Source organism: Diabrotica virgifera, chromosome 9, assembly GCF_917563875.1.
Source record: "Diabrotica virgifera virgifera chromosome 9, PGI_DIABVI_V3a".
In the NCBI taxonomy this organism is placed as follows: domain Eukaryota; kingdom Metazoa; phylum Arthropoda; class Insecta; order Coleoptera; family Chrysomelidae; genus Diabrotica; species Diabrotica virgifera.
Window position 1 is genome coordinate 6,173,954 of NC_065451.1, and position 27,324 is coordinate 6,201,277.

The window sequence follows — 27,324 nt, forward strand, 5'->3', positions numbered from 1 at the left end:
GTGTGTAAAGTTATACACAACTGCAAAATTTCAAATTTGTATTCTCTACCATTTAGATGATAATAAAAAATAACAAAGTTATGAAAAAGAAGTAATCAACTAATAATTGAATTTAATTATTTCAATAAATTAAGCAAAAACTCATAATGTTGCCCTCAATTATTGTCAAATTGTCAATGAGCAACGTTATGAGCATTTGCTTAATTGAAATAAATAAATTCAATTATTATTTGATTACTTCTTGTTCTTCATAACTTTGTTATTTTTTATTATCTTGTAAATGGTAGGGAATAAAATTTTGAAATTTTTCAGCTGTGTATAACTTTACACACGCTATCAAAATAGCTATCAAAATGATAGTGTTGCCATTTAAGAAAATCAACGATGACGTCATATCTCTAAATTGGGACACCCTGTATACATTATTATTATATGTCAAAAATGACAATTTGATATACTAATCGACGGGTCTGAGCATTTTTCAAAAAAACAGTTAGTATTTTAATTATTGAATATATTCCAAATTACAGATATAACTTTGTTATTTTCTATTATCTTGTAAATGGTAGAGAATAAAAATTTGATATTTTGCAGTTATGTATAACTTTACAAACCCTATCAAATTAGCTATCAAAATGACAGTGTTGCCATTTAAGAAAATCGACGATGACGTCATATCTCTAAATTGGGACAACCTGTATAAATTTTTATTGAATGTCAAAAAGGACAATTTGAAATACTAATCGACGGGTCTGAGCATTTTCCAAAAAAACAATTCGTATTTGAGATATTGAATTTATTCCACTTTACAGACTCTCTCTGTATATATAATATATATAATATATGTAAATATATATTGTTGTGATCTGCTTCTTATTTAATTTATATTAATTATTATTTATTTGATTAATTATTTAATTGTCGCAAATCATACATCAAAATTGAATAAAAAATCTCAGGGTGTTTTTTTATACTATTAAAAAAAATCCAAATTATCTCACGTTATACTTATCTTCTCTCGTGGGTTCAGTATCTCTGAGTTGATCCTAATTGGGATAAAATAGGGAAAAGAAATAAAGCAAAATATTAAAATAAAAATACAGAATTGTCTTTTATTTATCAAATTAATACTATGAAATCTATCGAATCTAAAAACCTGTGGACACAGATGTCCGAATGAAATTTATACTACTTAAATTTATTATCGTTACAAAAAAAAAAACAATTTATCGGTTTGTTCCCGATGATTTTGGTAAAACAAACTAAACCAAACAAATTTATGTCTTCGCAAGATTACCTATATTTACTATTTATATTTTGAAATATTGGAATTTTAATTCATATGCTTTTTACTCAAAAATCTATTTCCCGAACATAAAAATCTCTTTCACATAAATTGACTGACCTTTTTGCTTCCCTCACTCGGATGTCTTCTCGTGACCCCAAACAGCTCTCCCTCGTTGATTATGTTAAAGGCTACTCATCAAAGCCTCTCTCCGTTGTCCAGCTTCAAAACTATCAGCATACCAGCACTATTCTCCAACAAACCGTGTCTCTTTGACCCGTTCTCGATTCAAACAAAACTCCAAAAATTCTCTGCTCTCCTTCTCACAATAATACAGAATCAAAGAGGTATTTCGTCTCGATTTGATCTGTCTCTCGTTCCACTTTTCAACACTATTCTCCACTATCAACCAGCCACTGATATATGCTAACTATCTCTGCACTTAACACGTCGAGACCGCTCTTTCTCGCTGCCAACAACACAATGAACATGAACAATTTTTCAACCTCTCTCAATCATTCAATCCATCTTTTCCCCTTCCACATTCCAAGAATCAGAACATTCACTTTTCCATTTGACAAACAACAGTCACCCTCAAATTTGTTCCGACAATCCTAATTACTTTCGGAGAAACTCTCCCACATATGCTCGTATTGAAATGAAGATATTAAAATTCCAACTTTCTTTTCAATTATCAATTACAAGAAATTGATAATCACCTATACAGTAAACAATTTTTTTCCATTTTAAATCTAAATACATAGTTCTTTTCACTTTAATTATTCACAAAAGTCTTTAATGGTTCCTCGGAAAGCTCGTTAAAAGAGAAATCTATTTACCTTCACTAAATTCTAATAAATTTTAAAACAGCTCAATATACAGGGTGTATCAAATTTATGTGCCCGCGTTATTAAAAAAAATTTAATTTAATTTTCATTTTGCTTTTGATTGATAAATTGAAAACACAATAACATCCCCGCCTTGTTTTGAGATAAAATCAGTATCAATAAGTGCAACAAAAATATGATTTTCTCTCGACAACAACACTTTTCTATTGTGTCAAAATATTGAGTCCCACCTGAAAAACAATTGCTTTCTTTTTCCCAGTGTCTGTACTTAGATTGGATAGGGTAAGTTTTCGATCGAAAATTTCCTAAGTCTTTAGTTTCAAATGAATTTCCATGCTTTTTGGCTACTCTGTTTTCTTCATTTATTAAATTTTCACATTCCCTCAATTCTCTACACATGTTTATTGTGTATTCTGTCTTCTCCATTTTGCATACTTCCTCTTTAAATACCGCAGTTTCAATTGTATCTTTTCCGCCTTCTTTTTCTATTCTGATCTCTTCTTCTTCTGGGCTCATCTCATCTTTTGAGGAATCTCAAGCCTCATTTTCCTGGGTCAATCTTGTTTCTTCTTTTTCTTCTTCTGGGCTCATCTCTTTTTTCGAGGAATCCCAATCTTCATTTTCTTTTATCCATCTTCTTTCTTCTTTTTTTTTTCTTCTGGGCTTATCTCTTTTTTCGAGGAATCCCTGGCTTCATTGTTTTTATTTATCTTCTGTTGCTTTCTCATCTTTCTTCTCTGTCCCTGCTTCATTGCCAAATTCATTTCCACCGTTTGTTTTTTGTCTGCATTATCCTTTTTCCGTTTCTCATGTTCCTTGTCCATTTCCAGAATGTTAGGTTCTTCTTCTTTTCCATCTGTGATTTTCATCGTTTTATTTTTGAAATCTATCACCACATGCTTTTCTGACAATTCATCCACTCCTACGATCATATCATGCATCATGTTTGGCATTATAACACATTGTAGTGCATAGAATGTCTTCCCCAATCGAACCTTTATTCGTATTCCTTCATTTATTGTCGCCAAAGTCCGTTTATTTGCGCCCACTAAAGTTACCTTAGGAATTTTGTAAATTAAATTCGTCAAATCAACCTCTTCTATTACTTTCCTGTTAATCAAAGTAATTTCTGAACCAGTATCAATCATAATTTTAATCGGTTTCTCATTTATAAAACCATCTACAAATTTTAAATTATATCCACTTCCTTTATCATTATTTCCTGCTAATTTAATAAATTCCTTCGGTTGACAAAAAATTCCTGTTTGTTCTTTTGTTTTTAGTGAGCGCCTTCGTGAAAAAACGATTGCTGTTCTTCTTCGCTTCTTCTTTCATCGCTTTGTCTCTCATCCTCATATTCGCCTATTTGCGTATTGTTTACCGCTCTTCTATTTTCTCTCGGTCTGTTGGACCCGTATCGGTTTCCACGATTTTCCTGTTCATTCCTTCTATTATCTTTTCTGTCCTCTTGATTTGTGCGTGTATTATTTCTATTCTGGTTTTCTCGGTATCTGTCTTCGTTCCATTGCCGATTTCTTTGTTCATAGTTTCCTCTTCCATTGTCTCTATTTTCGTTTTCACTCCTCGGAATAAATTCTCTTCTTGTATAGTCTCTCCGAAAGTTTTGTCTTCTATCTCTATAGTCTTGATTTTCGCGTTGTCTATAATTTTCTTGCGATCTTCTTATTTCTCTTTCCCTCATTTTTGCTTTTCGTATTTGTACAAATTGGCACAAACTGTCGATATCTTTGTAGTTTTGTAGAGTTATGTGATCTTCTAAGGTATCTTCAAAATGTCTGGCTATCAGTTCTACTAGCTGTTCGGATGAATAATTGTACTGTAGATGTTTTGCATTATTATATAATTGTAGTGCATATGTTATCTCTGAAATACCCATTCTATCATGGTACCTCCCATTTTGCAATTCCTTGTTTATTTCTAGCTGTTGTATTTTTCCCCAGAAAAAACTCAGGAACTTTTGTTCGAATTTATGCCAATTGTCCAATTCTTCTTCTTTGCTATCGAACCATAAACTTGCCTCATCTTTAAGATGGTTCCTTATCGTTTCTTTGGCTGTCTCGAAGTTACCGATGTGTCGTATTTTCTTTTTCAAATTGTTTATGAAATTTACTGGGTGTAATTTTTTTACATCCCCGCCAAATCTTATTTTCACATCCTCTGTACTATGGATAATCGTTTCCCTTCTTTCTCCGAAATTTTGTTGTTTTCTGATATCATCAATGAGTTTTTCATTATTTCGGCATCTTTCTTCTATTTCTTTCTTGTCTTCTTGTAAAGCATTTTCAAATTTGTTTTCCAACTTATTCTCCAAATTTTCTAGTTCCTTTTTCTGGCAATTTGTTAACTCCTCCATTTTATCTTGAATTTTCATTTCTTGTTCTTTCATGTGATCCTTCATTCTCATTTCTTGTTCTTGCATGTGATCTTTAATTTTCATTTCATACTTTTCTATGCGTTCCTCCATTTTCTTGTTGTTCTCTTCTATGGCTTGTTTTGTTTCCTTCTGATTTTCTTGCATTATTCTTTTTGTTTCATCCATTTTTTGATCCATTTTTTGTTGTGTTTCATCCATTTTCTGTTGTGTTTCATCCATTTTTTGTTGTGTTTCATCCATTTTTTGATCCACTTTATCCATTTTCTTTGATGTTTCTTCCTGATTTTTATCCATTGCTAGTTTTGTTTCTCTTTGATTGTCATCCAGTTTTTGTGAGTGGAGTTGCATCAGTTGTAATAGTTTATCTATTCCTGATAATTCCTGATTTTCTGATGCCATGATTGTTGTTTCGAAAATGTCTTCTTGTTCTATAAGTTCTTCTTGTTGCAAATGTTCTTCTTGTTTTTTGTTTTCTTTGCTTTTGCTTCTGGTTGTTATCGACATGTAGTTAAAATTTATCCCCGCCTAATATGAAATTCGAAAATACCTTGTATGCTGTCGAGACAAAAATTTTTCTCTCCCCAAATATAATCAATTTATCCCACAAATTTTTAAATATTTCAAATCCCAAATCAATCAAAAATAAAATAAATATGTAAAAACTGTACCTAGATAAAAAATTAAGTCACACAAATATTTCAAAAATTTTAAATATATCAACTTTTTCCGACGGGCAAATAAATTTTCCTTCACCTGTTTTTCCGTTTCCTATTCCCTTCAAATTCACAACCAGAGATACTTTAATGCCCTAACGTTGGCTCGCCATGTTGTTGTGATCTGCTTCTTATTTAATTTATATTAATTATTATTTATTTGATTAATTATTTAATTGTCGCAAATCATACATCAAAATTGAATAAAAAATCTCAGGGTGTTTTTTTATACTATTAAAAAAAAATCCAAATTATCTCACGTTATACTTATCTTCTCTCGTGGGTTCAGTATCTCTGAGTTGATCCTAATCGGGATAAAATAGGGAAAAGAAATAAAGCAAAATTTTAAAATAAAAATACAGAATTGTCTTTTATTTATCAAATTAATACTATGAAATCTATCGAATCTAAAAACCTGTGGACACAGATGTCCGAATGAAATTTATACTACTTAAATTTATTATCGTTACAAAAAAAAACAATTTATCGGTTTGTTCCCGATGATTTTGGTAAAACAAACTAAACCAAACAAATTTATGTCTTCGCAAGATTACCTATATTTACTATTTATATTTTGAAATATTGGAATTTTAATTCATATGCTTTTTACTCAAAAATCTATTTCCCGAACATAAAAATCTCTTTCACATAAATTGACTGACCTTTTTGCTTCCCTCACTCGGATGTCTTCTCGTGACCCCAAACAGCTCTCCCTCGTTGATTATGTTAAAGGCTACTCATCAAAGCCTCTCTCCGTTGTCCAGCTTCAAAACTATCAGCATACCAGCACTATTCTCCAACAAACCGTGTCTCTTTGACCCGTTCTCGATTCAAACAAAACTCCAAAAATTCTCTGCTCTCCTTCTCACAATAATACAGAATCAAAGAGGTATTTCGTCTCGATTTGATCTGTCTCTCGTTCCACTTTTCAACACTATTCTCCACTATCAACCAGCCACTGATATATGCTAACTATCTCTGCACTTAACACGTCGAGACCGCTCTTTCTCGCTGCCAACAACACAATGAACAATTTTTCAACCTCTCTCAATCATTCAATCCATCTTTTCCCCTTCCACATTCCAAGAATCAGAACATTGACTTTTCCATTTGACAAACAACAGTCACCCTCAAATTTGTTCCGACAATCCTAATTACTTTCGGAGAAACTCTCCCACATATACTCGTATTGAAATGAAGATATTAAAATTCCAACTTTCTTTTCAATTATCAATTACAAGAAATTGATAATCACCTATACAGTAAACAATTTTTTTCCATTTTAAATCTAAATTCATAGTTCTTTTCACTTTAATTATTCACAAAAGTCTTTAATGGTTCCTCGGAAAGCTCGTTAAAAGAGAAATCTATTTACCTTCACTAAATTCTAATAAATTTTAAAACAGCTCAATATACAGGGTGTATCAAATTTATGTGCCCGCGTTATTAAAAAAAATTTAATTTAATTTTCATTTTGCTTTTGATTGATAAATTGAAAACACAATAATATATAATATAATATATAATATCCATTAACTTGTAAAGCGGTAACGATTAATTTTATTTGAGAAGCTAATTAAGGGGTGACTTTCGCCATTTTTTTTTCAAAAAAAATAAAAGGGACCAACAATATTTTGAGCGTAACTCACTTATTTTTAATGGTAGAAGTTTTTTTAAAAAACAAAAATAAACCTTTTTTAAACTGTAATTAATTTTCCCCGAAAAGTGCTCCGTTTTTTGGTTATTTCGCATTGAAATATTCGATTTGGAATTTGACGAAGAAGAACCTACATTTCATTAGCTGCAACTCTGCTTCTACTGGGTGTGCAGACCTCAAGCATACACCATTTTTTTTTCAGCTTTTATAATCTATATTTTTTCTAAGAATATTTTTTTCGCTAAAATACTTACATTTTGAGGTATCTGCGAAAAACCGTCCAAAAACATGTTGTTTTTTGTTAAAAATGAACATATTCACTCGCAAATAACTCAAATAGTACCCCCTCTGTGGCTTAGTGGTAAGATCGCCTACCTTTGGATCGAAAGATCCGAATGGTCGTGAGTTCGAATCTCACCAGTGTCAGAAATTTTTCGTTTATTATAAATTAGTAAATGAAAATAGTTTCTGTCCTTGTGGGATCGGTACTCACCGGAGGGACCGCAGACGTTCGGATACAATTAGCGTTTCTTTGCAAAGACAATGACGTCGACTTTGCAAAGTAACAACACACACACTACACATGACACTAGGTACCTAACTGCAAAAAGTTACCGTACCTACCATGCTAATGGCCATTAGTTGTCGAGGCATTAGCTAAATAAAAAAAAACTCAAATATTATTAACTTAGTGAAAAAACTGTATAGAACAAAAGTTACTTAGAATTAGTCATTTTATACAATTTCGGACTTAATTTGAAGATATATTTTTTCACCCCCGATAAAATATTTTTTAACCCGTATTCCCCAATTTTTGTAAAATGAAGGGAATGTAGAATTTGTAAACTTTTTCTTATATAATAATAGACAATTTCAACTACCTATTCCCAAATTTTCATCCTTCCTTTATTTTTTTGGAGGTTTTCGTAAAATTTTGTGTTACCTGATCGGGTTATTTGAATAATATCGATCTTAATCGCCTTGAGGCTTTCGAAATGTTGACTTACATTAAACCTTAGAAAAACTAAATGGATGGTAATAACAAAAAATCCACACGCCAGGAATGATTTGGTTCTCAATAACACCGTTATAGAAAGGGTATCCTCCTATAAATACCTTGGAGCTTGCCTGGATCATACAGGCGATCAAACAAAAGAAATAAGAGCAAGAATAGAAATAGCTAGATCAGCATTTCACAAGATGAAAATATTTCTCTGTAGTCGTGACATAAATCTTGATCTGAGAGTGCGTATGCTGCGGTGTTATATCTTCTCCACTTTATTATATGGAGTTGAGTCATGAACCATGAAGATGGGCAACATTAAAAACATTGAAGCTTTTGAGATGTGGTGTTACCGTAGAATGCTACTTGTATCTTGGGTGGACCACGTGACGAATGCCGAAATTTTACGTCGGATCGGAAAAGGATGTGAAGTTGTACTTACTGTTAAAAGAAGAAAGCTTGAATACTTTGGCCATGTTATGAGAAATGACAAATACTCGCTGCTGAGACTGATCATCCAGGGTAAAATCAGGGGTAAGAGAAGTATCGGTAGGCGCAGAATATCTTGGTTAAGAAATCTGAGGGAATGGTTCGGCTGCAGTTCCATCGACCTATTTAGGGCGGCCGCCAGTAAAATAAGAATAGCTGTGATGATTTCCAACCTCCGATAGGAGACGGATTTTAAGAAAAAGAAGAAGAAGAAGAATTTTAAAAGTTCCTTGGGTGGAGAAGATTCAAAACTCCACAATACAAGAACGTCTCAGCAAGACTACTGCGATTATAAAAAGCATCAAGAAGAGAAAGCTGGAGTACTTAAGACGTGTATTATAAGAGATCCCAAATATAGGTTGCTACAAAATATTATGCAAGGGAAAATAGCAGGCATACGCAGTCCAGGACGAAGAAGGACTTCATGGTTGAAGAACTTGCGAGATTGGTATGGTGTTGATACAAGCATGCTATTTAGGGTGGCAGTGAATAAAATTAAGATAGCTATGATGGTAACCAACGTTCTGAAAGGACATGGTAGATGAAGAAGAAGAAGAACGAAACTAAATAATAACAAGAAACAGAATAGAATAAAGAAAGTTACACTACTAAGCTAAAGACTACTTACCACATTTTTTCTTTCACACACCGTTTGTAGAGTAGTACCGCAGCTTAATTGGCAATAATCAGTTTAGGCTTTTACAGTATAAAGTACGAAAAGCAAATAAAGCAGCCTGATGCGTCTATCCATGATGTTGCTTCTGATACCTACTTGAGTGTCTGTTTAGTGTTTCGCGAAATTCTGTTTTTTATACCTATTGATATCTTATCAATATTCTAAGAAGATAACTCAAAAAGTAAGTATTTTAGCGAAAAAATATTCTTAGCAAAAATATAGCCCATAAAAAATAAAAAAAAAAGAATGTATGTGTACTTTGTACGCACGTAAGAAGTTATACTTCTATTATATGATTTAAACGAAATTAATATACTTTTTATTTATAATTTATTTAAATATTAAACTAATTTATACTTACTACTTCTCAAACATTTTTATTAAAACAGTGCCAAAAATTAAAATAATAAAAGAATAAAACACACACAAACACATTAAAAATGCCACAAATGATTTCTGAACATTAATTGTCGGAATTTTTTTTAACTAAATACGTATTTTTGGAAAATAAAATTATATAATAAATATACTTACAATCATAAAATGTATAAAAAAAAATAAAAAAATAAAAGTTTTTATTGGGATTCGAACCAGCTATCATCGCGGTTGGTATATTAGGGTTCATTCGCCTTAAACGCTTCGCCACGGAGGCAATGTGTCATTATATGCAAAGATCGACTAACTAAACGGATTAAGCTTTTGACATTTTTGAATTAAATTAAATTATTTTGATTTTGAATTGAAATGATTTAGAATTGAAAAAATACAACAAAACATAGAGTAAGAAAACAATATATTAGGTGAACATTGATAGAAATGTTGATGGTAATCAAATTATCTAAATAAAAGTATTACATACTATGTATTTTGGTAGGTTCAAATAGGTAGGTACCTATGATACATTTACAATTATTACGTACCTGTTGCTTTTAAAAACTATTTAAATGTCACTACAATTATAAACTAGTTTGTTTCTGTCCTCACAACAATAAAACTAATATATTATACATTTTTTTACCTTTATATTGAACAATTATTTATTACTGACAGATCATTTCAACACCCAATCAGAGCCAATATAATGACTAATACCATACTGTCGATGTGCGCATGCGCGCAGATTAATATAAATTCACCCTCAATCTCAATCGCGCATAAAGAAGTATAACTTCAAAAAACGGTGTATACATGAGGTCTGTAGACCCAATAGAAGCAGAGTTGCAGCTAATGAAAAGTAGGTTCTTCTTCGTCAAATTCCAAATCGAATATTTCAATGTGAAATAACCCAAAAACGGAGCACTTTTAGGGGAAAATTCATTTTAACTTTTTTAAAGTGTTTAAAAAAGGTTTATTTTTGTTTTTTAAAAAAACTTGTAAAATTAAAAGTAAGTGAATTACTCTTAAAATATTGTTGGTCCCTTTTATTTTTTGGTAAAAAATCGCGAAAATCACGTCCTAATTAGCATTACATATAAATTTTAGAAGAGCTTTTCGACGACGAAAGGGGAAACCCACAAGACATATCTTTCGAAAACAGAGAAACAAGTGTAGAAATTACAAAGGAAGAAATATTGTATGCACTAAAAAACACCAGTAACGGAAAAAGCCCGGGGCCAGATCAACTGCCTATCGATATCCTTAAAATAATAGAAAATAAGTACATAGTTGTCCTCTTAAAGCTCTTTAATGAAATTTATCAGTCGGGTGACATACCCAATGAATGGTTGACCTCAACATTTATTTGTCTCCCAAAAAAGAAAAATGCTAGAGAATGCACCGACCACCGCACCGTAAGCCTAATGTCTCACACACTTAAAATGTTTTTAAAGATCATTCATAAACGCATTTACCAAACACTTGATATGGATATTGAAGAAACCCAATTTGGATTCCGTAGAGGCGTAGGTAGGTACCCTTAAACTCTCTTTGCATTCAACTTACTAGTTCAGAGATGCTTGGACGTGAACCAGGATATGTACGTCTGTTTCATAGATTACAACAAGGCTTTCGATAAAGTCCGCCACAAACAGCTAATGGACGTCCTCAAAGCAAAACAATTACAATACAATGACCTTCGAATTATAACAAATCTATATTATAAACAGCAAGCACACATACGCATTAACGAACACACATCAGAAGAGTTCGAAATTAAAAGAGGAGTGCGACAGGGGTGTGTATTATCACCACTACTATTCGATGCATACTCTGAAGAAATTATGAAAAGAGCTCTTGAGGGAGAAACAGCAGGAATAAAGGTAAATGGAACGCCAATTAACAACATTAGATATGCGGACGATACTATCATAATAGCAGACAACCTTAAAGACCTTCAACAGCTAATGAACAAGATAGTGGAGTATGGAGAAGAATATGGATTATCAATAAACATCAAGAAAACTAAATTTATGAGGATATCAAAAACCCAAAATAATGATCAAAGCCTGACAATTAAAGGTAAAACTTTAGAACAAGTAGAAAACTACAACTATCTTGGCACAATAATTAATCACAAAAACGATTACTCCAAAGAAATCAAAGTTCGAATAGAGAAAGCAAGAACAAACTTCAATAAAATAAGAAACGTACTTTGTGCAAGAGAACTGAAATTAGACTTGAGAGTTAGGCTGGCAAGATGTTATATTTTCTCGACTCTGCTTTACGGGATAGAAGCATGGACACTTAACGCATCGACTACTAAAAAGTTGGAAGTATTTGAACTGTGGGTGTATAGAAGAATCCTGAAGATATCATGGACCGAGCATATAACAAACAACGAAGTCATGAAAAGAGTCAACAAAAGACTGAAAATATTGGAAACCATCAAGACACGAAAGCTGCAGTACCTGGGGCATGTTATGCGTAATGAGAGATACAACATACTTCAGTTGATTATACAGGGGAAAATCCAGGGAAAGAGAAGTGTAGGAAGGAGACGAATCTCGTGGTTGCGTAACTTGAGGGAATGGTACGGATGCACATCAACCGAACTATTCAGAGCAGCAGCATCTAAGATCAGAATAGCCATGATGATTGCCAACCTCAGTCGCGGAGATGGCACATGAAGAAGAAGAAGATAAATTTTAACATTACCACTTCACAAGTTACTTTGTCTATGTATTATTTATATGATCTGTAAGTTTCATCGGTTCAAAGTGCTTCGTTTTGAAAAAGCTGTAGTTAAAATGGCTTGAACGAGTAACTAATCACGAGTTTAGGCAAATTTTGAACAGCCATACCATAACCAATTTTTGTCTAACAAGAAAACAAAAAATCAAAAATATTCAGAAAAGCAAAACGTACATTTTATTACTCTTTGAGATTTTTGGTGTTCCTAATTGTTTTTAAGTTAATTCCATAAACAATTACGATTTTTTTCAAAATAAAAAAAAAATGTTTTATTTTAAACCCAATTTTTTTCAAAACTGAGCCCTTTGAACTAATGAAACTTATAGATAATATAAACAATACATAAGTAACTTGTAAAGCGGTAACGATTAATTTTATTTGAGATGCTAATTAAGGGGTGATTTCGCCATTTTTTTACCAAAAAATAAAATGGACCAACAATATTTTGACCGTAACTCACTTACTTTTAATGGTAGAAGTTTTTTTCAAAAACAAAAATAAACCTTTTTTAAACACTTTAAAAAAGTTGTAATTAATATTCCCCGAAAAGTGCTCCGTTTTTTGGTTATTTCACATTGAAAATTTCGATTTGGAATTTGACGAAGAAGAACCTACATTTCATTAGCTGCAACTCTGCTTCTACTGGGTCTGCAGACCTCAAGCATACACCATTTTTTTCAATTTTTTATACGCTATATTTTAACTAAGAATATTTTTTTCGCTAAAATATTTACTTTTTGAGTTATCTCCGAAAAACCGCCCAAAAACATTTTTTTTTTTTTGTTAAAAATGAACACATTCACTCGCAAATAACTCGAAAAGTATTGACTTAGTAAAAAATCTGTATAGAACAAAAGTTACTTAGAATTAGTCATTTTATTCAATTCCGGACTTATTTTGAACGTATAATATTTTTTCACCTCCGAGAAAAAATTTTTTACCCCGTATTTCCACTTTTTGTAAAATGGAAGGAATGTAGAATTGTAAACTTTTTCTTATATAATAATAGACAATTTCAACTAAGTATTCCCAAATTTTCATCCTTCCTTTATTTTTTTAAAGGTTTTCGTAAAATTTTGTGTTACCTGATCGGGCTAAAGCTAGAATATTTCGGACATGTAATCAGAGGTCCCAAATATAGGTTGCTACAAAATATTATGCAAGGGAAAATAGCAGGCAAACGCAGTCCAGGACGAAGAAGAACCTCATGGTTGAAGAACTTGCGAGATTAGTATGGTGTTGATACAAGCATGCTATTTAGGGTGGCAGTGAATAAAATTAAGATAGCTATGATGGTAACCAATGTTTTGAAAAGACATGGTAGATGAAGAAGAAGAACGAAACTAAATAATAACAATAAAACAGAATAGAAACACTACTAAGCTAAAGACTACTTACCACATTTTTTCTTTCGCACACCGTCTGTAGAGTAGTACCGCAGCTTAATTGGCAATAATCAGTTTGGGCTTTTACAGTATAAAGTACGAAAAGCAAATAAAACAGCCTGATGCGTCTATCCATTGTGTTGCTTCTGATACCTACTTGAGTGTTTGTTTAGTGCTTCGCGAAATTCTGTTTTTTATACATATTGATATCTTATCAATATTCTAAGAAAAAGACCCTTAAAGTACTTTTTCTATATGATTGGTTTTTGCGACGTAAATTTTCGTCAAAAAGTGCTTAATTTTAAATAAAATTACTTATAATTGCAGATGGTGGATAAGGTTTTGCGCATTAAAAATGTAACAAATATATTCTAGTTGGAGAGATGTTAGACATTTTTGGATAGGCATTTGAGACAATCTCAAAATTTTTCAGATCTCCCCCTTCAATCCTCGCCCCCCGTAGGGAGTGTACTGGTCGACGTGATGTGTATTGTCCGTCTTCAAAGATCTCTGTCTCTGGTCATTTCTTTTAACTCAAGCATAGGTCTTTTGCATATTCTTGTAATCTGATCGATCCATCTTGTTGGGGATCTTCCTCGTGATCTTCGGCCTTCCACCTTTCCTTCTTTAATGAGTCTTTCCATGTTTTCTGTGTTTGCACTCTCCTACTCCTTCCAGGAATCTGCACTTCAGCTATTCTTCGTATTGGGTGATTAATGTCTCGACGTTGAACATGACCAAACCATCTTAACCTATGCTCTCTCATTTTGGCATCAATTGGTGCCACACCTAGACTTCCCCTAATATACTCATTTCTAATTTTATCCTTCTTTGTCACTCCACTCATCCATCTAAGCATTCTCATTTCCGCCACATGCATTCGTTGTTCCTCTTTCTTTTTGACTGCCCAACATTCAGTTCCGTACATCATAGCCGGTCTTATGGCAGTTCTATAGAATTTTTTCTTAAGCTTCATTGGAATTTTTCTGTCACACAACACACCACTCTCTTCTTTCCACTTCATTCATCCAGCCCTAATTCTACTGCATGCATATCCATATATTTCTCTATTAATCTGTAATACCGATCCTAGGTACTTAAAACTACTGCTTTTCACAGTCATTTCACCATCCAAAGATACCATTTTATTTGTAGTAACTCCCATCTTTAAATGAACATTCCAAATACTCTGTTTTTGTCCTACTAAGTTTTAAACCTTTTTCCTCCAGAGCTTGTCTCCACTGTTCCAGGTTTTGTTCTAAGTCTCTTTCACTATTTCCTACTAACACTACATCATCAGCATACATTAGACACCATGGAATGCTACCCTGTAGTTTCGCTGTTATCTGGTCCAAAACTAATGAGAATAAAATAAGGACTAAGCACCGAGCCTTGGTGCAATCCTACTTTCACCTGAAAGTTATCAGTCTCTCCCATACCTAACCTAACACTAGTCGTTACTCCCTCATACATATCTCTCACAATCTTTACATATTCGCCAGGGACTCCTTTTTTTATTGAGTGCCCACCACAGAATCTCTCGAGGAACTCTATCATATGCTTTCTCAAGATCAGTGAATACCATACGAGCGTTGGTCTCTTTATTCCTGTATTTTTCCATCAGTTGCCTTACAATGAAAATTGCATCTGTTGTTGATCTGCCTTGCATAAAGCCAAATTGATTATCGGATATTTTGATTTCTTCACGTATCCGTCTATCAATTACACTCTCCCATATTTTCATGGTGTGGCTAAGTAGTTTTATAACCCTGCAGTTTGTGCATTGTGTATGTCTCCCTTATTTTTGTAGACAGGTACTAATATACTGCTTCTCTATTCGTCTGGCATTTGTCCAACTTCCATAATTCTATTAAATAGACCTGCTAGCCAACTTATTCCTGTCTCACCCAATGCTCTCCATACTTCCCCAGGAATATCATCTGGTCCGACTGCTTTTTCTTCCTTTATTTTTTGAAGTGCTTGAATACATATAAATAAATATAGGTATTTATTGAGTTAAATCAATCTTAATTAATAATTAATTAATTAAGAAGCTACGTATTCTCTGTCCTTTTACATGGAGTTGAAGTCTGGACATTCATGGACGCAACCGAAAAAAGACGAAGAATGTGGAAAATATCATGGACACAACACACAATGGTACAAAATCTCCATCATCTGCAAATCTTATATTATTAATGATGCTCCCTTCAATCCTTACACCTTCAGTTCTTTCCCGTAGTGCCTCCTGAAATATTAGTTGGGAGTGCACATTAAATAATTATGGCGACAGCACGCATCCCTGTCTGACTCCTCTTTGAATTTCTACTTGGTTTGTGTCACTATCTTCCACCCTTACGACCGCTGTTTGATTGTAGTACAGATTTTTAATTAAATTTTATATCCTTGGGATCTTTTTTTTGAGGAGGTGGTAAATATTCTAAATACCGTACCTAGCCGTGTCCACTTAAGGATGGCTAAGCGTGTGTTGGATACAGAGAGGAAGAGTTTACCCCCATGCATTTCCCCCTAAGAAGTCTTGCCTACGGGCACCCTCTGGCTAACTGCCTACGGGCACCCTGTGGCTAACTGCCTACCAACTAAAGTCCACCCCCTTATCCCCGGTGCACACGGTACAAATTCCTTGGCGGATGTAACTTCGAGTGATCCTTGGGATCTAGGTGTAGGTGTTTCAATGCATGTATGAGTTTACCATGTTGGATTCTGTCAAACGCTTTCTGTAAATCTATATAACGGATGAATACGTTTTTATTATATTATCTGCATTTTTGTAATAGTACCGTCATTGCGCACAATGCCTCTCTTGTTCCCATTCCACCTATAAATCCAAACTGTGTGGTCTAATATATTGCTCTTCACATTTTTTATGTAATATGAGCTGATGAAAAATTTTGAGTATTATATTTTTAAAGTGTGGGTCATAAGGCTAATTAATCGGTAGTCTTCGCAAGATTTAGGATTATTTTTCTTGGGTTAGGATAAAAAGATAGATTTTAACCATTTTTCTTCTTCTTATACTTGTAGATCTGCCGATCTGTTAATTCCGACGTTAGAATAGAATAGAAATATGCTTTATTGTCATGAAAAATTTAACAATTTTATAGACAAAGCTTATAAGAATCATAAATAAAAACAATAACAAATACAATTTACTAAAATTATACAAATCGTCAATATAAATAAAACATAATAAAGTGAAATAAAAAAAATCAGTAACAATCTATTGCAAAATTAAAACAAATTGCAAATTGCGTAATCTACCTTAAGAAATTTAATAAGTAATTTATATGCTGCTGCATATGACACTCAAATATAGATTAAGATTCTACTTGTACATAAGAATACTATAATTTCTTAGTCATTGGTTAAGAAACTCTGCTATTGAATAATATGGTCTTTCAGATAAATAGGCTTTTGTCATTTTACGGAACTTGGGGAAAGATGATGCAGATTTAAGTTGTAGAGGGAGATGGTTGTATAGTTTTTTTGCAAAATATAATATAGATTTCTTTACTAACTCACTGGACGGGATCGGTAAGTAGATGTCAAAGGTAGAATTTCTGGTGGAATAGTCATGTCTAGGTCTTGCTGGAAAGACATGTAGATGTTTACGAATTAAGCAAACAGTTTCTAAAATATATAAAGAAGGTAATGTTAGAATCCTGTGATCTTTGAAGTAGCTTCTGCAATGTGTTGTTCTTCTGAGGCCAAACAGATATCTCATTGCTCTTTTTTGTAATTTAAAAATAACATCGGATTGGGCAGCTGTACCAGAACCCCAAAAAGGCAGACCATATCGAAGATGGGGCTCGAACAGTGAAAAGTATGTTATTTCGGAAGAGGCTAAATTCATTTCCTTCGAAACAGATCTTATTGCAAAGCAAGCTGAGGATAGTTTCTTGCTTAACACATCGATATGAAGGGACCATTTCAGGTTGCTATCTAAAAAAATACCAAGAAACTTTACAGAATCAACGATACTGATCTGGCTGTTATGAAGAGGTAAGGGTTGAAGAGTTCCTTTATAGGGTAATGCTACTGTTTTATCTACGTTAAAAGAGAGTAAATTAGAATCGGACCAGGATTTTATTGTGAGTAGATCACAAGTTATAGTAGCATGAAGAGTTGCGATATTTGAGTTGCTCCAAGTGATACTGGTATCGTCAGCAAAAAGAAAAACTTTTCCGATCGATTTTTAAACTAGTGATGTCATTAATAAAGATAAGGAAAAGTAGAGGACCCAATACTGAACCTTGTGGTACCCCACATACAACATTTTTGAGACTAGAGTCTGTTGTCTGACGTTAACGTTGAAGTATTTCTTGAGACGTAGACTGCCAGCCATCTCTCCATCTTTTTGGTGGTCTCCCAGGTGGAAGCTTGCCAGCTGGTTTTCCTTCTAGCGCAATTCTTGGTAGTCTGTGCTCTTCCATTCTTTTTACATGACTGAACCATTCTCTTCGTCATTGCCTACCATATCTTACTACATCTTGCACCAACATTGTTCCCTGATGATGTTGTTTCGTATTCTATCCCTTCTTGTCTTCCCTACAATTGCTATTGGTGTCTTCATTTCGGCTGTTCGTAGCATGCTTTTGGTTTTATTGGTGTATTCTCTTATTTTAACCATTCATCAGGGATTTGACCGTCATGGTATAGTTTATTAAATAATTTAGTGAGCCACTCTATAGTTTCGGCATTCAGGGTTTTTAATATTTCTACTGGAATTTCATCAGGACCTGACATGGGGCTTTATAGATTTTAGCCTCAAAAACCTACACAAAAATGTCTACTACCTCTCTGACCATTCCGTTCCATTCATCAAATATTCATTTTTAATATTATTTAAAAATTAACCTGATAAATATGTAAATTACTAATATTTGATAAATAATTATGATAAATATGTAAATTACTATTATTTGTTTACAGTTAGGTTAGAAGCAATCAACTTTTGTGTTACATATGTATAATTGGTAAATTTATTAGCCTGACAAAATATAATAATAATTATAATTTGTAATTTTTCATAGAATTTTTTTATTTTGTTGTTTCTCAAAACTCATCAACATATGTGGTTAACCCATTCATTGGCATAAATAAAATATATTTATCGCCAACCGTCACTAAAGTAATTCATTATTGTACTCATTTGCCCTCATTTGCGGCAGTAAAGTAACACTTTATTGTACTGAAAGAACAATTTTACTTTACCTGCCGCGATTAATCAAATTAACGAAGATTGAATGTAAGTGGTAAATGGCAGTAATCGATTATTTATTTGTGTGAACTTAAAATTTATTTACTTTAATTAATAAAAATATTGTACAAAATTTACGTTATTATTAATTAAATTTTTTGAAATTGTGAAATTCAATATATTATTTTTCAATTATATTCATACAAAATAAATTAAAACTGTACAAATTTAGTAATTAGGTACTCAATATTGACAACAACTATCGATTAAAGATCGAAACCGCCCATAATGCAAAGGCATTCTGTCATTACTGTCATTGTCATACAAAATTTTTATTACGTCTAAAATTTATAAAATTCTTAAATCTTTTAAGTTAGGTACTACCTACTAATGCAAATAATGTGTGAAATTGTGGTTTTGTTAATTCGATTATATACAGGGTGTTAGTAAATAAGTATGAAAAATTTTAAGGGCTAATTCTACATGAAAAATTAATACCAGTTTTTTCTATAAACATATGTCCGCAAATGCTTAGTTTCGGAGATACGGGGTGTTGAAATTTTTATTTTAAACTGCCAATTTATTTATTGCTCTAAGACCAGTTGAGCTATGAAAATGAAATTTTGTAAGTTTTAGGAAATAGTTATTACGAATTTTTTGACATACAATTTAGAATTTTGTATTCATCATTGGCGCGCCTACGGGCAATGGTCTGAATTTTTTTAAAGAAAAAAATAGTACGCCATTGAGATATTTCGAATTAAAAATTATTTTTAACTTCCACGTCTAATTTATGATAAAAAACCTTTTTTGACTTTTTTTCATATGATGCACCGTTTTTATGCAGAAAAATAAAACATCTTGGCGCGTATTTTTCATTTCTTAATTCATCATCAAGAACTAACCAATATAATAATACTAAACTAGAACAATAACAGAAAATATTAGTAATAAGATTTCAACTAGGTGCAAAGCTGCAAGAAATGTTTAAAATAATCTCCTTTACAGATAACAGAAGAATTTTATATTCATCATTGGCGCGCGTACGGGTAAGTCTGAATTTTTTGAAGAAAAAAATAGTACGCCACTGATATATGTCAATGTAAAAATCATTTTTGAATTCCTCGTTCAATTTACAACAAAAATTTTTGTTTCCTTTTTTTCATACGAGGCGCCGTTTTTATACAAAAAAATAAAACATCTGAACGCTTACCAAGTATTTGAGGTAGTTTCCATATGCATAGAAACTTAGTTCAAATACTTTGTAAACGTTAAGATGTTTAATTTTTTTGCATAAAAACGGCGCCGCATATGAAAAAAAGGCAAGAAAGATTTTTTGTCGTCAATTAAACGAGGAATTCAAAAATGATTTTTAGTTTGACATATCTCAGTGGCGTACTATTTTTTTCTTCAAAAAATTCAGACCATTACCCGTACGCGCGCCAATGATGAATATAAAATTCTTCTGTTACCTGCAAAGGAGATCATTTTAAATATTTCTTGCAGCTTTGCACCTAGTTGAAATGGTATTAGTAATATTTTCTGTTATTGTTCTAGTTTAGTATTATTATATTGGATAGTTCTTGATGATGTATTAAGAAATGAAGAATATGCGCCAATATGTTTTATTTTTCTGCATAAAAACGGTGCATCATATGAAAAAAAGCCAAGAAAGGTTTTTTATCATAAATTAGACGTGAAATTTAAAAATAATTTCTAATTCGAAATATCTTAGTGGCGTACTATTTTTTTCTTTAAAATAATTCAGACCATTGTCCGTAGGCGCGCCAATGATGAATACAAAATTCTTAATTGTATGTCATAAAATTTGTAATAACTACCTCCTACAACTCACCAAATTTCATTTTCATAGCTCAACTGGTCTTAGAGAAATAAATAAATTGGCAGTTTGAAATAAAAATTTCAACACCCCGTATCTCCGAAACTAAGCATTTGCGGACATATCTTTATAGAGCAAACTGGCATTAATTTTTCGTGTAGAATTAGCCCTTAAAATTTTTCATACTTATTTACTAACACCCTGTATAGGACGGTGATAGATATTTATTGATAATTTGTTAGTAAATATATTTATTTAGATTGTCTACGATTCATCAAGAGAAAAGCAACTGCGCAAGGATATACAGTTCATAAATAATGACGTAACTATTAAAGATATTTTTCATTTTTGGTAGATATTATTTTAAGAAAATTAGTTATTTAAATAAAAATACAATTAAATTGTTTAAAATATATTTGTTTCGTTGAAATCATAATAATATAAGTATAACTTCTTACGTGCGTACAAAGTACACACACTCTTTTGTCATTAGAAGGATGTAATTAAGTAAGTATTAAGTAAGTGTTAATGTTTTTTATGATTGGCGATAAAATTTTTGTATGCAATAAGTCAGTAAAGACTTTATCGAACTCGTCTGTTACTCGCCTCTCTCGCATCGCTCCCTCTGCTCGTAATATCAGACTCGTTCTATAAAGAGTCACTTTACTGACTTGGTACATAAATAACTATTACCATAATAAATATTTTCACCAACAGTTAATTTGACAACTCATTATTTAACACATTATTTTTCTCTCCCATTTTCCCCCTCCCAAAACCTTAGCATATTTTCATACCTAAAAAGTAATAACAGACTTCTTCCGCTTCTTCCTCTGCTTCTCTCTTTTCAATGGAAAACTCTTCCTTACTCTTCTTCGCCACTCATGTATGATCATCTTGTCTTCTTCACTTAAACCTTTCTCTCTTAAGTCATCTGCAACAAAGTCGTTCCATCTTCTCCTAGCTTTACTACCTCTGCTTTAATTAGCTTCTAACAGCTCTATTCACTCTATGATTAACCTTTTCTTTAAGATGCCTTCATTTTTTAAAGAATCTGATTATTTGTACTATGTTTACTGCTTCCCTAAAAAAATTGTTTGGCGACTAATCAGACCAGTGGCGTGCTGGCCATATAAATGAAACGGTGCAATCACCGAGAGGCCGCGGCCTCTTGAGGCCGGTCAATGTTTTTTTCACAAAAAATTTTAGATGTAGGTAATATTTTTTTTTAATTTCTAATGGAATGACAACAAAACATTAAAAAAAATAAATCTTTTTTAATTGTAAAATACAGTTTAGGTAAATTAATAAGACTGTATACATAAATGATTGCTACAGATAATATTTATTTTCATACATACAAGTATATTTATGGTTTTCCAATTTCCTTCGAACATCTAATAAATATGTACTCTGCAGCATATAAAAATGGAAAAACTTTTTGCAAAAGCGTTTTCCACAAATATTATATGACAAATATGAAACTTAATGATAAACTTATTCGCATTTTTAAAAGTATCGAAATCTCTCCATACAGATTTCGATCTCTGCATCCTAGAAATTTTGATACAATAAAAAATGGTATATCTTTAAGTGATAATGAACGTGAAGTAACAAATGACAATGTTGTTGATACCGTGAAAGCTTCACCTCCGGTAGTACTAACAAGTATAAAGATTATATAGCTGACTGTTACGCTGTTTTGCAAAAGCACAAGTTATATCATTGTGCTTATCCAAATTTAAATAATATAGTTATAAGCATTTATTAACTTTTTCAGTGACTCAAGTATCTTGTCAAAGAAGCTTTTCAACATTGAAATGTATAAAAAATCGGTTAAGAAGTACTTTAACACATGATCACTTGGAAACATTTATATGCTAATGGCTATAGAAAAAGACGCTTTGTATGAGCCTAAAAATGATGTAATAATCCATGAATTTGCTCAAAAATCTACTGGTCAAAAAAATAACGCTTAGATTATTGCGTTGTATTAAAATTTACATTATTGTTAAATTAACGAATTTGTACTGTACTTGTATTTGTACTCTCTTGTATAATTGATTTACTAAAAGTCAACTGAATACGTAATTGAAAAATTCTCAAAATTTTATTTCAAAATTCTTTTATCTTAATTACAAAAAAATCATATTTATTTATTCTGGAAATTGTGATTTCTGTCACTGCAAACAATATCGTCATACATGTGATAATAATTATTATTTGTAAGATTGCTTATTCTTAAATAAATACACATAGCAAGTTAAAAAAAATCATTAATGCCCGGTTGCACCAACAGATCTTAAGCTTAAGTCGAGAATATCATAAGAATTAATATAATATATTTATAATATATTACAATAAGAAGACCGTAATATAATAATAGATATAATTGATAATAAGGTAACAATCTAAAATTATGGTACAACGTAAGTGATACTCAAGGAGGCCCTATCTATAAGTAGAGCTTAGCTAAGCTGGAGCTTAAGATCTGTTGGTGCAACCCGGCATAAATGAATTAAAAGTTTTATGTTTGGTTTACAAATACTGTATATTTTTGGTTTTGTTTTATGAATAACGAGTAAAAATCCTGATAATGGAAGGTAAAATGAGGATGGGAGGCTGCTTTTCTATAAAATCACCGGGCCGCTTGAAAAGTTCCAGCACGTCACTGAATCAGACCACTTTCCAAAATTTCCAGAGGTTTTTTTAGAATCTTTCTTTACGTGTCCTCTTATAGAAGTTGGTATTTTGTCCTTGTTTGAAATTCGCTCAAAAAAAATCAAGATATATTTTTATCGGTTACTAACTTTGACTAGAATCTATTAAAAGGTTATCTCTATTTTGTTGTTTCATCTTCATCCGTAACTATTCCATCTATCGTCAGATGTAAGCCTCTCTTCTTCTTATTGTGCCTTATCCTTAAGGACGTTGGCCATATTACATTTGGTCAGTTAATCAGATTTGCAGCCTCACTGAATAGTTCTGTGGAGGTCATATTCGTTCCCAGACAACCAAATAACGTTTACAAAACGTTGAAAAGACGTCATAATTATCACCAAACCACGTCAGTTTATCTGGTTTTTTCGACGTCGAAAGTCACGTGAATTTGTCCCACCATAATTGACGTCATTTTTATCACGTTCTAAATACGTGATATTAAAAACGTAGTTTTTGGGTCGTTTTTTAGATTTATTTTTCATTTTATAGTTTTAGAAATAAACAATAATTATATTTGTATGGGCATTGTTGGTATTGGAAATTTTTTCGTGTAACTGTTTTAAATTTAGCCCATAGGCTAAAAGTAAAACCAAATGAAAGACTCTTTAAAATGCATAGAATTACAATATATACTTACTGTATCAAAACTGAAACAACATGTAAAGTATTAAATAATTTATTAACAAATTATCCAGCATAATATCTTACTTTAACGCTGTTCATTAAATCAAAAAGAATCATGAACAACTTATTGTTGGGAATACCTGTATACAGTAGTACAGCGGTTCTAAATCTGTGGTACATGTACCACTGGTGGTAGGTACATATCATCATTTGTGGTGGTACACAAAACACAAAAAAAATTAAACTAGTAGTACTTGATAAGTCTTGGTAATACAATCTAAAAATATAGGTGGTACCAAAAATAATAAAAAGAACTGTACATGAGTCAAAAAGGTTGAGAACCGCTGCAGTAGTACATGAGCCTCATTTTTCTTCACCATCTCATATAGTTAAATGTTGTAAATTGCTAAAAAAATCTTAGAAGCCTAAAAGTTAATTTAATTATACTCGGTAACACATAATTTGTTCATTAACAAAAAATAAACACCAAACACATAATCTCAAAAGTTTGCAAGAAGAATTACTATATTAAACTAACTCATCTGAGCAAAACGAATGAAAATCTCTTAATTAACACGTTTCTTTAACTAAATAATTCAACTTATTTTACCAAACAAAGCACGTAAACAATAACTGAAAAATGGCTTATGATCATTTTTAACGTTATAAACGAAATCGTTTGCAGTTAAAGTCAATAAGCTTCTCCCAATTTTGTGACGTCAGACTTAGGCTGTCTGAAGAAAACGTTTTCTTAAACGTATTTTAATAGTCAAGTATAGTATAAAGACTTTATAGTCAAAGTTGGCCTAAGATGGTTGATTGAGGTTTTGGTAGGGTTTCACCATGTTCCCATAGGCTATATCCTTTAACATCGGCGTTTAGCCTGTTTAATATTATTTTTAAATAATGTAAATTGAATTTTAAATTCAACCATTGTTTGGTTCTGGGGCTATTTAGCAAGTATGCACATTCACTGATGATGGACCGATAGGTCTGAAAACGTTCTGAATTGGACATATTTTATTCAATCCATTAGGATTTTTTAAGTTTTAATAAATATACCAATTTACATAGAAGTGGTTTTACTTCTTGTTAGAGAAGTTATACTTGTCGTGTTTAAATATGTGTCCAAGATAAGATGTTCACGTTCTCTATTCATACGCCTTAAACTTCTTCATTTCTAACCCGGCCAATCCATGGAATTTTCAGCATACGACGAAATACCCACATCTCAAAGCTCGCTAAACGTCGTAACGAGCTGACTGTTAACGTCCAAGCTTCCACGCCATGCAAAAGTACACTATATACATAACACTTTATCATGCGGTACCATAGGGACAGATCAAGGTTGCAGGCAATGAGTAACTGTCGCATCTTTAAGAAGGTGTTTCTTGCCTGTTCTATTCTACATTTAATCTCTTGTTCTTGGTCTAAGGTTTCATGTATCCAACATCCTAGGTACTGAAACTTTTTCACTTGTTCAACGAGATTGTTGTTGACTAGGAAGTTTATAACTGGTGTGTGCTTTTTTGAAATTACCATTGTTTTAGTATTTTTTTACATTCACCTTGAGGCCATATAGTTCTCCTTCTCGCACTATTTTGGTTAACAGAATTTGTAGTTCTTCTTCACTGCCAGCAATCAGTACTGTATCATCAGCGTACCTGATGTTGTTCACGTTTTTTCCATTGACTTTTATGCCTTCTTGTGCTTCATCTAGAGCTCGTGCAAACATTTCCTCTGATAGTTTAAGTAATGAAGCTTAAAATAGGACAAAACCTCGAAATTTTTACAGAATGGATCGATTGGCTTAAAAATTCGAGAATACGTAGTAGATAGTCCAAGGATCAAAATCTATATGATGCCGAAAGGCGCTTTTATCATGGGGGTGGTTGCCACCCCATCTTGAGGGTGGAAATTTTTATTATATTTTGACTGCAATAGTTAGTAAAAACATTCATTATAAGCAAAAAACATTCTATACATTTTTTTGATAAAATTAATAGTCTTCGATTTATTCGCTATCGAAAGTGTTAGTTTTATATCGAAAATATCAATGTTTTTAATCAGTTTTCTGCTAATAACTCAAAAAGTTTTCGTTTTATCAAAACAACTTTACTTTACAAAAATGTACCTTTTGAAAAAATAAACAAAACCACCCTAATTAAAATTTGTCATTGACCTGATTTGGTTTTCTAGACTTATGTATTGTTAATAGGTTCTAGAAGTTTGATCGGCTTAGAATTATCAGTTTTTAAAAAAAATGGAGTTAAAAACGAATAACGAGTATTTGTAGTTTGGTAAAAAATGCCCTTTTCTTCAGAATAGGAAGATTAGCATCAGAGATACGAGAAAAATATTTAAATATGAAATTGTAGCCTATTTATTTCCCAAGAAATTGGTTTGCAAAAATTTTTTTACGGCAAAAATTGAGTGAGCTATTGACAATTAAAACTTGTAATATCATGCAAAAACTACCTTTACCAACCCTTTCAATGCCACCTTCTTTTGTGACTGAGAATTTTAAAATGATTTAATATTAATACTCTTATAGATCTTGTAAAAACCTACAAAAAAAATTTTTAACGAACTTTCCAAGATAAAAAATAAAAAAGTTACGGTTAAAAAAACAATATATTTTTTTGAAAAAAAAAAAAAGGAGAAATACAATTGGAAGCATAATAATGTAGGTTAGCGGTGTTTTTAGTCATTAGCCTTATTTATTTTTCTTTATTTATGTATTATTAATAGATTCTAGAAGTTTGACTGGCTTCGAATGATTAGTTTTTAAAAAACTGAAGTTCAAAGCGAATAAAGAATGGTTGCAATTTGTTAAAAAATGCCATTTTCTTCAGAATAATAAGATTACCATCAGAGATACGAAAAAATGTTTAAATATGAAATTGTAAGTAATTTAATTCCCAAGAACTTGGTTTCATTAAATTTGTTCTGCGGCCAAAATTGAGTGAATCGTAAATGAGTATCCCATCGAAAAACATTGATTTTTTAGATATAAAACTAACACTTTCGATAGCGAATAAATCAAAAACTATTAATTTTATTAAAAAAATGTATAGAACATTTTTTGCTTAGAATTAATGTTTGTATTAACTTTTGCGATCAAAATATAATAAAAAATTTCCACCCCCGAGATGGGGTGGCAATTACCCCTATGGTAAAAGTGCCTGTCTGCATCATATAGATTTTGATCCATGGACTATCCACTACTTGTTATCAAATTTTCAAGCAACTTGATCCATTCTGTAAAAATTGCGAGGTGAAAAGCTTTGGTTCCTGGACTATGAGTACAAGTTGAATAATAATGGTGAAATGACACA

General features: G+C 32.0%; 1 protein-coding gene across 1 annotated transcript in view; it reads right to left on the reverse strand.

Annotated features, from left to right (window-relative positions):
- LOC114326679 (venom allergen 3) overlaps positions 1–13,758 on the reverse strand; it is a 34,466-nt gene extending 20,708 nt beyond the window's left edge. Inside the window, exon 1 of the mRNA XM_028275090.2 lies at positions 13,594–13,758. Within this exon, the coding sequence (XP_028130891.1) occupies positions 13,594–13,716 (123 nt within the window). The 5' untranslated portion in view covers positions 13,717–13,758. The remainder of the gene's footprint in view (positions 1–13,593) is intronic.
- Between the last annotated feature and the right edge of the window lie 13,566 nt (positions 13,759–27,324).